Source organism: Plectrocnemia conspersa, unplaced genomic scaffold (genome assembly GCF_051122295.1).
Source record: "Plectrocnemia conspersa isolate PC_06_02 unplaced genomic scaffold, ASM5112229v1 ptg000005l, whole genome shotgun sequence".
Taxonomy (NCBI): Eukaryota; Metazoa; Arthropoda; class Insecta; order Trichoptera; family Polycentropodidae; genus Plectrocnemia; species Plectrocnemia conspersa.
The window spans coordinates 32,861,222-32,876,100 of record NW_028277169.1 but is presented as its reverse complement, the minus strand read 5'-3'; the positions used below and the strand labels follow the sequence as shown (position 1 = coordinate 32,876,100).

The following is a 14,879-nucleotide window of genomic DNA, read 5'->3' as shown; positions in this document are numbered from 1 at the left end:
AAAATAGTTTTTTGCTTCAAAACAAGCGATATATATGTATTGGTACAACTTCTCGAGCCATTTACAAACATTCATTCTTTAAAAAAATTGCTTTTAAACGCTTAATTTTAATGAACGAGTATATTCGCTAAAAATATGTAATCCAATTTCCCTATTGACGAGTTAACACGCACATTATAAAAATATATTATTTTTAAATTAACGTATGTTTTGATTTTGTTATTTCATTTTTTTAATAAATTTATTTAACACGTTACATAGCTTTTTGAGATGTAAGGGCTTGCATATCGCACCTTTTAGTTCTTCTATCTCGTTTGCCTTGATCTTGGGGTCATTATCTTAAGCGTGATTTTGCCGTTATTCGATTCGATCTTGTCTTTTATGATTTTTTCGTTTGTTTGTTTGTGTTGTTCAGGAAACAGCTAGTGCATTACTTTTTGAATTGGTTTGCTTCAATGAATTTAAATTAAGCTTTGTCATATATTTTATTTAGTCTTGTTTTATACTTTATTTATCTATTTTTATTCAGAAAAATCAGGCAATTTGGAAAGTTTTTGTCATTAAATGGTGTCTTAATTACGGTTCTATAATATATAAAAATAATTTTTGTCTACATCAGTATTTTAACATTTGATAAAAACTATGATCGTAAATATAAAATTAATATCAAATATATTTGGAGCTAAAAGAAAAACAGAATGTCTTTAAGTTAATGGTATGGACTACTTAATCTTTTAGAGCAGTGGTTCTTAAGCTTATGTAATCCGTGAACCCCCTCTAACCTAACCTAACCATTTTACGTCGAATTTAAGAAATAAATTCTGTCTCAATAATTTCATTAGGCACTATGTTTTAATACATTTGTATAAAAAAATATATTTCTGGTTATCTAAGTAAATGGTCTTGCGCATTTATAAATATCAATACTTTTATTAAAATTTAGAATTAAAAAAAGTTTACAATTATTATACTAATGTATAATAATTTTAAGCTAAAGAGTGAGCTTTAAGAAATGTTTTGTATTATTTATTAAACTAATTAGTTATTTGTTTTAATGCCATAATTTTTTATAGTTTATTTACTCAACTACAGCATTGTGGTTTATTAAATAAATACTTTTTTACACAACACTAGCTCACAATTTTTCCATATCTTTGCTTGATCTCAATAAATGTTTGGGAATAATAATAAATAAATACAAAACTTATTAATTATAAAACACTCCCATAGCCAATGCTCATATGTATTTAGCACAAAATAAATATAAATCTTACTTACAAATAAAATATGGTGTAATTCTAAAAATATATATTGAACCGATTATAAAACAAATAAAATTAACATAATAAAAATAACAATGTTGTTAAAATATCTAAAATATATAAATTCACACACTACATAAAATTCACAATACGCAACAAGTACATTTTTGAGAATCTTTTTGTAATCTTAAAGAGACGAATGACTATAAATTCATTAGTCTTCTGGTAAAATTAGCTGATACGTTTTGCTTTGTGGGTTTGGAACTAGTCGGTATTTTGAAAAATTTTCTATATTTTTTTTTATCGAGTTTAAAACAGGAAACTTGCCACCGTTACACTGGTTATTTGGATCATCGTTATTCAAATATAAAAGTATTCCAGCAATATTTTTTTCCATCATAAAACCAACTTTTGCAGAAATGGAACGATTACTTTCGTATGATATCCAATCGAAACCATTGTATAAATAAGATACTTTTTCATTGTCTTCCCATCCTTCAGACCACGTCTTTGTTAATTTTAATTTGCATGCCTAAAAGTGGTCGAAGAAAAATATGATTTTATATATAATATTCAATAAATAAAAAAATAAGATATATATATATATATTTACAGTAGTATAATTAATTGCTTTACTGCTATCTACGAGAGCTCCATATAAATATCGATTTACATATCTTAGCTTAAATTTTTGAGAATTTGGTATGAAGTCAACAAGTATTTTTTCAGGTGGAACTCCCATTGACTTTACATTATTAATCATACCTTTTATGAAACTCATTTCGTTCGAGTGTGAAGTTTTATTAGAATAATTTTGAGTATCATGTGTCAAGACAACGAAATCCAGATATCTGAAAAAAATTGCAACAATAATATATGTAGAGAAAAAATATTTATTTAATTTTTTTTACTTCACAATTTTTGGAACGTTGTATGACAAGAATTCTTTATCAACTGAATACATTGTAGCCGCCAACTCTAATTTATTTTGTTTATTCTCATTTCGCAGATCTCTTATTAAAAGAGTAAAGTTTTCTTTTTCTATTTCTGAAAACGCTGAAACCCGTATAATGTCATCACTCCAACAAAAAAATATTCCATCGAATTCGTGTTGAATTACAAATTTCACAATATTTTTTGCAAATGCTTTTCTCAGAGTTTCACTTGCTATTATCTGTCAAAAAATAATAAACAGCGTTGTATTAAAATATTTTTACGAAAGAGAAATTTAATAGGCTTCATTGATTTTATAATATTTAAGACAAAGCAAAAGTTGTCTATTTATAATATATTATTCTTAAAGATAAATTAAATGATTATTTAAAGTAGACAAAATATATTTAAGATCAAAATCGTTACAAAAATATGTTTATATATTTACAAAGTAATATGGGCTATTTTTGTTATTCTAATTTTGGCGTAATACTAAAAACTAAGGTAAAATTTAATAAATATGTGCTATGTATCATATATAATGATTTTTTTTTAAAGCGTTAAAAGATGTGATAACTAACAATATAAGAGCAAAATTATATTTTACATATATCTAAAGATATTTAACATCGTGACATTACAGTGTTGTAACCTAAAAAAAATAGTAAATAACTTTTGTTTTATTTAATACCTGATAAAATTCATTGTAGTATTTTTTATATCCACCGACTTGTAAGAATGTCTTTAAGTGCAAATTAGATCCTTTTATTTTTTTAAATTCCTCCATATAATCTGTCATGAAATGAAATCATGTGTAATTCCTTTTATTTTAAACAATATACGGTTTTAATATTAAAATATACCTTTTATCTTACTTCTTTTTAATACTATTGTACCATTAAAATATGAAATACTTTCAAAATAAACAATGTGAGTGCATAATGACATATCCAGATTAGCCAAAGAAAAAGGCAGCTTAATTAAACAAAATATGTTTTCTAAAATATATTTTTAAAACATTTTAATTAAATATTTTCTAAGATCATCACTTATAATCTGTAATACCTGCACTTCACTCTCCGAAAGTTGTCCTAGTGGAAGTTCGACCGAAGTCGGTCAAGGTCGCAGTTTTTCGAATAGCGTTCGCACAGCCGGGAATTTCATACGCGTGCACGCTTCTCAACCTCGCGTATTATAACTACGTGCTTGTTTTAAACACAAAAAAAATTAAAGCCAAATGGAGAAAAAGGAGATGGTGGATGATTGCAATGCACCGGAATAGATCAATGTTAGTAAATAAGACATTTTATGTTGAATCGAGGCTTCACTGTCACTAATAAATAATAAACAGGAAACGTTCAAGTGTGCAACTAATGAATAATTTCTATTATTTTTTAAGGAAAAGTATGGAAAGTCAATTTGCTGAATTGAGATTTTATATACAATATATAGCTTAGGTCTTTCTCTTTATGATACATGCAAAATTGACTGCGGATTTTTGCGGTTTTTAACACATTGCATACCTTAAAAATGTATTATTCTTAAAAATGGGACGGGGCTTAGTCGCGAAAGTTACGACCTAAAAATTTGTTCAGAATCACCAAATATACACATATTTAAAAAAAAACGATACCGGGTATGATAAAATGCTAGTCAAATACTTTTTCTTAATATAAAACAGCAAATTTGTGACATATACAATTTTTTTTTTTTACGCTACGCGGCTAAATTTTTTTATTACGCTACGCACGGCCGTTAAACACGGAATTCCTCTTCCTCGGGCCTACAATTAAAGAAATGTTAACGTCAAATTTAAAATACAGTTTTGTAATGATTGTAATTTTTTAATAATATGGTTACCGTGGTAAAATCAGTAAACGTCAAATTGTGGATCGCGTACTAATGAAATAAAATAAAAATTTGTTTGGAATGACTAAATATATACATATTTAAAAAAACGATACCGAGTATGGTAAAATGCTAGTCAAATACTTTTTCTTAATAAAAAACAGCAAATTTGTGACATATACAATTTTTTTTTTTACGCTACGCGGCGAAATTCGCACGACCGTTCAACACGGAATTCCTATTCCTCGGGCCTACAATTAAAGAAATACTTTAAATAATTGTATTTTTTAGCACTTATAATATTATATATTTGACTAAGAGCACTTATGGAATCAACTAAAGTGGAGAAATAATTTTGGCCGTCCAGATCGGGCAAAAATACCAAACAGTGGCGCGATCGTGAAGACGCCCATATTAAAATTGAATCGTTCTATCTCAGTTTGCGATAAACCATCTCTATCTCTCTCTCTCTCGTCACGCGAGAGAGCGAAAGGGGAAGTATCTCGCCGCTCGCGCTCGAAGCGTCTTCGGGTATTAACTTCGGAAAGCGAGGGAATTTTTGGAGGCGACGAAGTCGGCCGCCTCGACCAAAATTACCCCCAGTTTACCTCCCGTTCGCGGTGACCTCGGAGAACTTGCGAGAGATTTTAGCGCGGGGACAACCGAGCTCGACCGAAGTAAGCCCGAATTTTCACATTATATTTCCCGTCCTTGGCCAACTGTCGCCTACTTTCGGAGAGTGAAGTGGAAGCATAAGAAAAACTTACTTGTGCCAAATGTGTGCGATATTGATAAAATAAATATGTTACATACACACGTGATAAATATTTGAGGACGCATCTTGACCGACGAGTGTGTAAATAATAAAAAAAATATTAATCATGGTCGTATTTATATGTTTTTTACTATCTTAAATTATGTGCGAAAGCAGCTCATGATAATTTGTTTGAACCGTTATGAAGATAAAAAAATAATAAAACATACAAGTCCATAATTATTAGGCATATATGTATTTCTTAATTTAGCATATTTTATTAAAAAACTTTTTTTATTAAATCGGACGACTATATTAAAAAAAAATACGTTTGGTTGCAATTCATTGATGATAAATTAGGAATCAATATTATGAGAACCGATATAAAGATAAAATAGCTAATATAATAACAAATATAAGAAATATTATATGTTTCCAATATTTTGATTAACGTTTCTTAAATTAAATTAAAGATATTTTTTAACATTAAAAAATACGTGTAAGAATATTTTAATCTACTAAGTATTTTTATATTATTAGTAGATTATAATACTGTTTAATTAATAAATAATACGTAACTTTTAATGTAAATTAGCTTACTCAATGTACTTATTTATAACAATATAATATTTTTTTAGGAAATAATTAATACAGTGAAAACAGTATTAATAAAACATGATGTTTTTAAATATATGTAACTTTCTTTACTTTTGTTATAGTTGTATATCTTAATTTTATTTTATTACCAATAATCGCTCAAAATACATTTAAAAATCAATTACCATTTACTAACACATATATTTTTTGTACTTTATTATAATAATTATTGCCATAAAAAAAATATTTAAACCATAGATAATCAACTTATGATATATATATATATGAATGTATTATCATAATCATTGTTTATTCTGAAAGTTTTGGCTTGTTCCCGGAAATTTCCGGGAATCAAAGAGACAATTGTTAGCTTATTTGTAAGATAATAAATAAATAATTGGATATACATATGCGTTTTATAATTGGAGTTTACATTCCTTTGCCTTAAGTCTACTCAAGTATTTAATACACATCTATTGTTCTTTGTACACAATTTGTCACCCTTTTTATAAATAGGGGTGACTTTTGTGCAATTCCATAGATCTGGAAATGACGATGTCTTGAGAATTAGATAAAAAATACGTTTTATAGCAGCATTATAAAATTAAATCAGGTAATTTATTAAAACCATATTAAAGATCTGAGATTAAAAAATAATTGAGAAGCACTGAAGAACTTACACGTGCCTATATAAAATGAAACTCACACGTTACACATTTCAACATGAAAGCGTATTCGAAATTTGACTTCTCGAAGATATACGTGTTCGCTGCTGCGTCAATTAGTCAAGTTTTTCACGCGAGTCAAGTGGCAGCTTTAGCAGGTGGAATAAATCTAATTTCACACTGCCGGCTGCCGGGAGGAGATTTAGAGAATCTGGGATGAGCCTTCTCAACTAAGGGGTGAGAGCTTCCACCTGATTGGTGTGAGCTGGCTGTAAGATTCGTAACTTAACGACGGACAAAACGAGGTGCCCAACTGGGCTCGGAATGGATAGGAGACTCGGATAACGTTACCGACTCTCCAGGGTCCTATGTATGTACCACGAGCAAAAAGTCTAGAGACGCTCCGCGGAGGGTCGATTGCCAATTTTCATTTGCCGAATTAGTCCTTGAAGGGAAAAAACAATGTGTATCCTGAAGCAATCCTAGATTGTGCTTGTGCTTTATGGATGTGTTGTATTTAATTAGCACAATGTACGGAGGCAGCTTGCTGCGGTTTAGTGACGATAAAGGCACCATCTGCTGTGAGCGTTAAGAAGTACATTAATTTGACAAAATTATGATAAAGCGTCGTTAACCTAATTTAAAAACATTAACATTTTTTTTAATAATAGACATATATGCATATAATAGCTTGCTTGTTTGTTTGTTATATTACAAAAAAATATTAAATATAAAAGCATATTTATACAAAAGAAAAACATATCTTTATCATAAAAATACAGGTTATGAGTTAATAGTCTAATTTTATAATATAATTCATTTCAGCTAGATTTCTAAATAAGAAACAGTATATTATCGCACATTCGCTGTTATTATTTTTTTAAAGCAAATACTTTTTTTTGTGCATTACAATAATAAAAAAATGAGCATTAAAAAATATCTATGTGCAATAAAAAATATTTGATTGAGCAACATTATATTTATAGTGTGTACTAACGCGAATAATATGAGCATTAAATTAAATAAGCTGTGCATTATCGTTGGTGCAAAATTCATTCGTTTTCATACACACTACAAATAAAATGTTTCTCAATTTAATATTTTTTATTGAACATAAATATATTTATTTAGTGCTCATTTTGTATTATTGTAATGCACAAACAATTTATTTTATGGAATAAAGAATTTATTTAAATGTGTCGATTTTATAAGCACTTGCCAAAGTATTTGAAATTATGCTTTATAAGTATGCTTCAAACTATTTCAAATGATTATTGATCGATCAACAGCATGGTTTATGTAAATCGACATCAGTAGCAACAATTATACTCTGTTTTTTCAATTTTGTTTTAACATCTCTATATAGGCAATCAAGTAAATGTCATCTAAACTGATTCTGAAAAGGCTTTTGATAAAGTTTGTCATGCTTTAATTCTAAATATTATAGATAGGTTTGAGTTTTTACACTAATTGATTATTTTTTTTTATTCATACGTTTTAAATTGTAGTGTTAAATAAGGGCAACACAAATCATCTGAATACATTCATTAAGGATCAAATATATTAATATTAATTCAGTTTTTCGTAAAATCTTACATTTCGCTTATATTTGATTTTATTAGTATTACGATAATTTTATGTTGTAATCCGCTAATATATTACAATTTAACTTTAAAAATGTAATTTATAAGATATTTTTGAACAAAAACATACCTTAGATTCAATAAAAAATATATAACAATATGCTATATCGCATAGAAGTGCTAAATGATTTAAGTGTGCTATTTTAATAAGACTACAGATTTTATCACTATTTATAAAACCAATGCAATATAACTTACGTGTATTAATTTAGGAGCCTTGGGGGTATTGTGTGCCTTGTATAATCGCATAGTGCGTGGTATTCTCAAGCATGTTTCTCAAGTCTGATTATCAAATAATGTTTTGCTGATTAAATCACATTTGAATCCACCACTTTCGGGTATTAAAGCTTTGCAGTAAAAAAAGACGCTATAAAAGTTGATTAATATGAAACAATTTAGTTAATAGGCATTTATGAATTACCACATATATATGGAAATGTAGATGCTACTATCTGATGGTGGAGTTAAAGTGGCAGATCTTAAAAGTCAGTGAGTTATATTGTCGGCTGTGATCTGTCGTGATGATCTGCTAATGTTTATTTTCCTATGACTCCTTGCAATTGAGTATCTGGAACGTCTTTTTTTATCTGCCTCTCTTTCATTATCCTTGCTATTCTGCTATTCTAGTATCGAGGATCACATATTTTATATTGATAATTCTAGACTGCTCTGGCTAATCGCAGGTAAGGATGTTGGCTAGTCAGTTGCATTGCTTCTTGGACACACCCACGAAATATGTTTACGCTTTCAAAGTGAAACGTCTACATGGCTACCCCGGCGATTGTTAGCAAAAGAAAAAAATAACAATAGTACGCATTGTCTATCGCGCATAATTTTCACACAAAATGGTAGTTTTTTATAATACTTATGGGTGATGACAAATGAGAAACGTATGTAGTAACAAGTAGTCTGTGAAATATAAACAATTATTACTGCGATTCTTTAGTCATAAATCTTTTTCTAGACGGGTGGGTATTTATTTTTATTTGCTCGACTCTACATTTATATTGCAGAGAAAAGACATAATATAGTACATTAATGCAACCGACTAACTTTTATTAGATATATTATTATTTTCATTTCCCACTAAATGATTTCTTCCAGTCGCGTTGACAAGAGTAATTAAAAAAGTACTTATTTTAGCTGCTGATATGGAATATCTACAGTCTAGGGGTTTTAAAAAAGCTTGTTTTTGTGACCCACCTAATTGAGCATTGTTATATGGCATGCAAGAACAGGAGTATTGGACAGCTCTCCAATAAGCATAGCTATCCGAATTTTTAAACTTTTGCCTTTTTAATTATCATATGTATAATACATACAGTTAACTGATCGCATATAAGAAAAAAAATAATGTCGTAGGTAGTGACTAGTGCTTCCTCCCGAGAATTATTTCTCGAGAATTACTCAAGAAAAATTACAAATCGAGAATTTTAATTTTTCGAAAAGTTTATTAATTTCTTGAGAAATTTTGTAAAGCATATTTTATTACATCAGATTAAATTAGTACTGTATTTTTTATAACACTACATAAGTAAAGGCGGGTTTATGCCTAATATGTATATTTCTTGAAAGGTTTTAATTTTTTCAATACTCAAACCGGCCGGCGGTCTTATCTTTGCTTTGATGATCTGAGAACCCGCTTTAATAAGAAGAAAATACGCAAAACGTTTTTTTTTTTGTTAATCTACAAAGGTTTTTTATTGTTTTTGAAAAGTAGCAACAGCTGTTAATGAAAATCGTCTCACAGTTATTATTGACAGCGAAAGGGGCGATACATTTTTTGTTAAAGCAATTAACTAATATCAATTCTCAGCTATACTCGAAATTTAACGAAAAATTAAAGAGAAATTATTTAATCAAAGGAACCAGACATTAATGTCAATAATTAAATATTTAAAAAATCTAAAATTCTTCAACAATCAAAAAATAAGTACTCTAGTTATTCTTCAAAAGCAAAAATATGTAAAATAAAAATAAAAATATTCACATATTATTTAATCGCTTGACACATTCTCAGGAACCTCGCGATTCCAATAAATAATTAGAATCTTTTGAATCCCATTCACCATCAAATTATTTCCATGATTTCGGTGGAAACTTTCTGGCTAAAAAATAACTTTCACTAAAGATCTCAGATTCACTTTAAAAATCAAGATTCTCTCTACACATAAATGACGATTTTAATATTTTTTAGATGCTCGTCCTTGTTTTGAGATTTGCGTTTTGTTTTAACTAGTTATTTGTGCCCTCTGTAACACCTTAGTTTGCAGCATTCTTGATTCAGGATGTACAATTTGGAATCTCTGAATAATTTAATATCCCAATATAATAAAAAAAATAAAGAAAGTGTTTTTGAGATACCTTAATAAGAGGATATTTGCTTAAAATCCGTTTTTGTATCCCAGGTCCTTTTTTTTAGGAGCGTTGGCATATAATTCGGTGAGTTTTCACAGAAAGTTGTATATCGCTTAGCATTTTTTAACCTATGAAAAAACAATCTATTCTCTAAAAACGTCTTTAAGAGTCTGATTGCGTCCTTTTCTATTTGCTGGTAGAACCATGACCTCTGCACTAACCGACTTGCCTATGGCTGTCACCATCCAAATCCTTAATACGCTGGCATTGCAGATTGCTATTTAATGTCAGCTACGAGAAGTTGGTCCAGTTCGTATCATTTTACCCTGTTTTAATATTAAAATACGTACTATTTTGTACCTTAGTAGTACATTGATATAACCTGCAGAATCACGATTCAATTTTAATTAAACAAATAATAAATTAATAATCATGTTGCCGTCCTAAAAAAAAAATTTACATTATCGACCACACACAGTGAGAGATATTGATATCAAAAACATAATTTTATTACCCGCACTGTATTTAAGCTCGAAGCATCAGGATAAATGCAATAATTGAACGAAATGCAAACACCTTTTTCCACTTCGTCCACCGGGCAACGAACTCGCTCATACCTTCGCTTCCAGCTTACATAAATCTAAATGGAAATTTTCTTTTAAAAAATAAACTTTCTCCGCTCAACGCTCTCCTTTTGAATATTTAGTAGACTGTTAATAATTTTCAAGTAAAATTAATTTACATTGATAAATAGGGGCGTTAAAGGACGAGCCTGAACGCTTATGAGTAATGAGAAATGGATACCCGATAAAGTACACAGATAAATTTTAATTTTAATAAACGATGATAGATAACTATTAAGCAGCAAACGAGCTCGTGGAATTGTACTCTGCGTCTATGGTATAATTTCATGGAAATTCCTTCGGTTGAGTTCTGGAATTCAGGATATACGATTGGATTGATTGGTATTAATCTGAGGGTGCATTGATATACTCTGAATATATTACATACGCATTAGGATATACAAGTATACGTCTATGTTGAGCTTTTACCATATTTGCGGTAATGCAATTAGCAATATAAATTGAATCACTATACGTTATATGACAAAGAAAGAAAGTTCGCTCTTGGCAAAAGTAATATATACTCGTTTGTTTAATTGTTACAAATTTTCTCATAATGGAAGAAGCGGGAAAACTTCTACTGATCTGATTAATTAAAAGCTTTCCAATTTCTCTCCGCGAGTAAGAGAGATTAAAATCTCTTGAAGAACTTTGTATTAATGTTCAAGAAAAAAATCATTTTTCATGCAAATATATTTTCTATATATGTAATATTATTAAAATATGTTTATATTCTATTAACGATGGACACAATTTTCATGGTTATTACTATCGACTTAAACAATTTTGTCTTGTGAGATGTGACAATTTAAAATATGGACAATTGGTCCATTTTGTACTATTAACATAATTTTAAGGCAAAGTGTTGAGATCTAAGGGTCGCGAAAAATGCAAAAAGTTTAATTGGATTATATCGTTTAGCCCTACGAAGAAAAAATCTAGAGTCGTCCCGTTTCGTATTTATAATTCAGTTATATAAAATTTTAATCAATCAACGCAAAATTTTCAATTTTCAACAAACGACTAGCGAAAAGTTTTCTTGGAAACAATTTTGCACTGTACTTTGCATTAATAATTAATTTCAAAACACGGAGCATTCCACGGTTAAAATTAATAAGCAAATTTATTCGCGTTATATTTATTAAATATATTATTATTTTATTTACTAATTAAAAATACTAATGTTAATAATGAATCATTGCTTATTTTTTTATTTAAAAATAACGAATTTCTATATTTTGTAGATATATATAATGCTCTGTTTCTTGTGTGTAAAAGTTAAGTAAAGTTCATGACAAAAAAAAGTTAATGATTCGTTAGGACTAACAAATTTGCGATCAATAAACTTACGTTAGAGATTTATTAAATTAATATGCTAACGATAATTCTGCTTGCGTTGGGTGTTGAAAATAAAATCAGGTTGAAAAAAAAATCTTATATGCCGTTGAAAAACCAAGATTATATTATTTTTAGTCACTTCAAATTCAATTTAAAATTTTAACTTAAAAAAAATATTATTTAATAAAAATTTTCTTTCTCACAAGTTGAGGCTTCCTGTTATAAATTATGTATAAAATAAGTTAGTAGTATTATACTTTCTGGCGTACTCTGGCGGTGTTATTTTAATTCGATCAGTACGCCATTCGTCGCGATTCTTCCCCGCACTCACTTTGCATAACTTTTGATTTGAACAATTTTCCTAATAAAGATAATTTGCATTTGAATAACGCCAATTAGGATTTCGTTCGCTGTTTATAAATTTAAATGCCTTTCCTATTGAACCGAAGATGACAATAAGAATGATTCGTGCAACTTTGCCGAGTAATTTGATTACCACTGAACCGATGCGGGATGGTAAAAAGACACCAAAGTAAGACTTGCGTAATATCATTATTTTTAATTAAGGTTTAATAAAAAAAATATGCTTAATATTTAGCATTTTTATAATTTTTTAGAAAGTTTTGCATTCGTAAATATATTTAAATAATAATAAAAATTAAAATTTAATTTGTTTCGCTGCTTTCCGAGGCACCGGTAATGCGTTCAATTGTTTCGACCAATGAAAAATAAGCATTCAAATATTAAACAAGATGGCCGACAGTACCATGACAACAGTTTCAAATAATTATTATTTAATAACAAAATTTTGCTACGCGACAATAATTTTCATTAATTCGTCATTTGACTGAATATAAATAATCAGATTGCACATTAACTAGGTGTGTTATAACTATGAAAATTAAATATATACATAATGTGTTGAGGATTAGAAGAATACATTAATTAACTAGATAAACAATCATTTAATAATCTTCGTAATGAAATCTTCAAATTTTGAATACTCGGCGACGGGCTCCTAGACCGAAAAGTGAATTTTTCCTTTTATATTACATAAACATTATCATTGCTTCCGATTTAATGCACATATACGTTAGATTTTAAGAATTGCAAATAAACCAGGTATGTTTTAAACGTGAACGTGTAATATATCCTTAGTATGTATGAGGATTGAAAGTTAATGTCGATCAAATCGGCGCTGTCGCAGTGGGAACGCTATATATATCAGCTAATGTACAGCTTATAAATGTGTAGTTTCTTGGTTGTTATCTATTTACCGACATTTTGCAATAATTATATGATTGCATACCTGGAATAATCGACAGCCAAAATATCTAAGAGTGGGTTATTTTTAATTCCGATGTGGCAAAATATGTACAATTTTTGTTCTGTGCCATCATTCCTCTTTCGGAATAGCCAAATTTAAGATATTAAGTTACATCAAACTTATGTAGTATGTTCTTTATAAAAAGATATTTTTTTTTAATATTAGTATTCTTAATTTAGTGTTTTATAGCTCTGAAAAATGTTCATACATAGATAATTAAATATTTACATTTTTAGCTTTAATTACTCTGTCACCCCTAAAAGCATGGTCCAAGTTTAACCACAGTGTCCCAGATTGTAGTTGCGGTTATCTAACCAACCACAATGCTGCACACCCACGTGACATTTGTTTATTTATTTAAATAGCTCCAGAACATATTAGCGTGCATAATTCAACGCAATTGCGCTCGGTCTGTCCGCAATCTATTTTGTCGAGTCCGGAATCACCCACAGTTTAGCTTTGACTGTATGTAAAGGTGTCCTAGCAGTCACAATTGCCATTAGCCCTAGTGTGCGGCTTTTGCTGTTCGTACATCCTGTACACAAATAAGCGTCGACTTCAAGTTCCGGTGCATTGATTTTGTGAACGCTCTCATAAACCCACACACGTTGCAACTTTCGCCATCGAAGCGATATTAATTATTATATAATTATAACAGAGAGTGTGGTCAAGTTGGGGTAGTACGTATAAATTAGCTCATTGACACTTTAAATTAAACCAAATAGGCGTGCGGGTTAACTCGTTGGTTATTCTAGTGGTATAATATTAATAATTCACGGCTTTGTCTCGTGCTGGCAAGTTTTGGTAAATTAATGAATATTCTATTCTGTGCGTTGATGTTATGTATAGGTAATAGATTGTATAAACATACTGTAAGACCCTAAAGTGCCATTTAAAAAGCATAAATACACCTATCATACATATTTTTCATGATTTTTTTAATAACAAATATCAAAAAAATAAAGGTTTCATTACAAACTTGAAAAAAATCATGTAAATATATGTAAAAAAACATATATTTTTATTTTGATATTGTTTTTTGTTTCGGTATTGTTTTTTTAAATAATATTTGTAATAAAATATACATGTGATTTTTTCAGCCAGTGTATGTATTTATTTTCTATATATTTACATATGAATATTGTATCAAATGGCAATGTCGAATAACTATATAATAGATATACTATTTTGGTGCCACTTGAATATGTGATTGTCAGAATTCTTGTGTATCCTTTCATACAATTTCTGAATTTATATTTGATTATATTAATCGTAAAATTTTGATTAAATAATCTTTGCGCCTTAAATGAATGCTCCTGTATATTATTTCAGTATAGCTGCCAATATTTAAAGAAATTATCTGACAGCTGTCTTTTACGCAAATAAATAAGAAAATAAACATTTTGAGAATGACCAGAACAATAGATCAATGGTGTAGTTCGATAGCTATTACCTAAAAGACATTTTATAATTTCTATTGTGTCTAAAATAGCAGAAATAGGGATTTTTAATAATTTATGATTGATCATCC

At 28.9% G+C, this 14,879-nt stretch overlaps 2 protein-coding genes across 18 annotated transcripts in view; one reads left to right on the top strand and one right to left on the bottom strand.

Annotated features, from left to right (window-relative positions):
• LOC148235462 (hemicentin-1-like) overlaps positions 1 to 14,879 on the top strand; it is a 556,592-nt gene that overhangs the window by 524,650 nt on the left and 17,063 nt on the right. The window lies entirely within an intron of this gene.
• Positions 1,208 to 4,916, bottom strand: LOC148235463 (acidic mammalian chitinase-like). The gene is made up of 6 exons (XM_088185639.1): positions 4,811 to 4,916; positions 3,059 to 3,193; positions 2,887 to 2,987; positions 2,174 to 2,436; positions 2,028 to 2,113; positions 1,208 to 1,794 (listed from the first exon to the last, which is right to left on the bottom strand). The coding sequence occupies exons 1-6, from the start codon at positions 4,881 to 4,883 to the stop codon at positions 1,760 to 1,762; spliced, it is 693 nt and encodes a 230-aa protein (XP_088041765.1). The 5' UTR covers positions 4,884 to 4,916; the 3' UTR covers positions 1,208 to 1,759.

Excerpts from the sequence above, each read along its gene's own strand:
- LOC148235463 (XM_088185639.1), bottom strand. The coding sequence starts at position 4,883 with ATGCGTCCTCAAATATTTATCACGTGTGTATGTAACATATTTATTTTA. Across the intron at positions 2,437-2,886 it reads ACTACAATGAATTTTATCAG|ATAATAGCAAGTGAAACTCT; the intron begins GTATTAAATAAA and ends ATTTTTTGACAG. Across the intron at positions 1,795-2,027 it reads CGAAATGAGTTTCATAAAAG|GCATGCAAATTAAAATTAAC; the intron begins GTATGATTAATA and ends GACCACTTTTAG.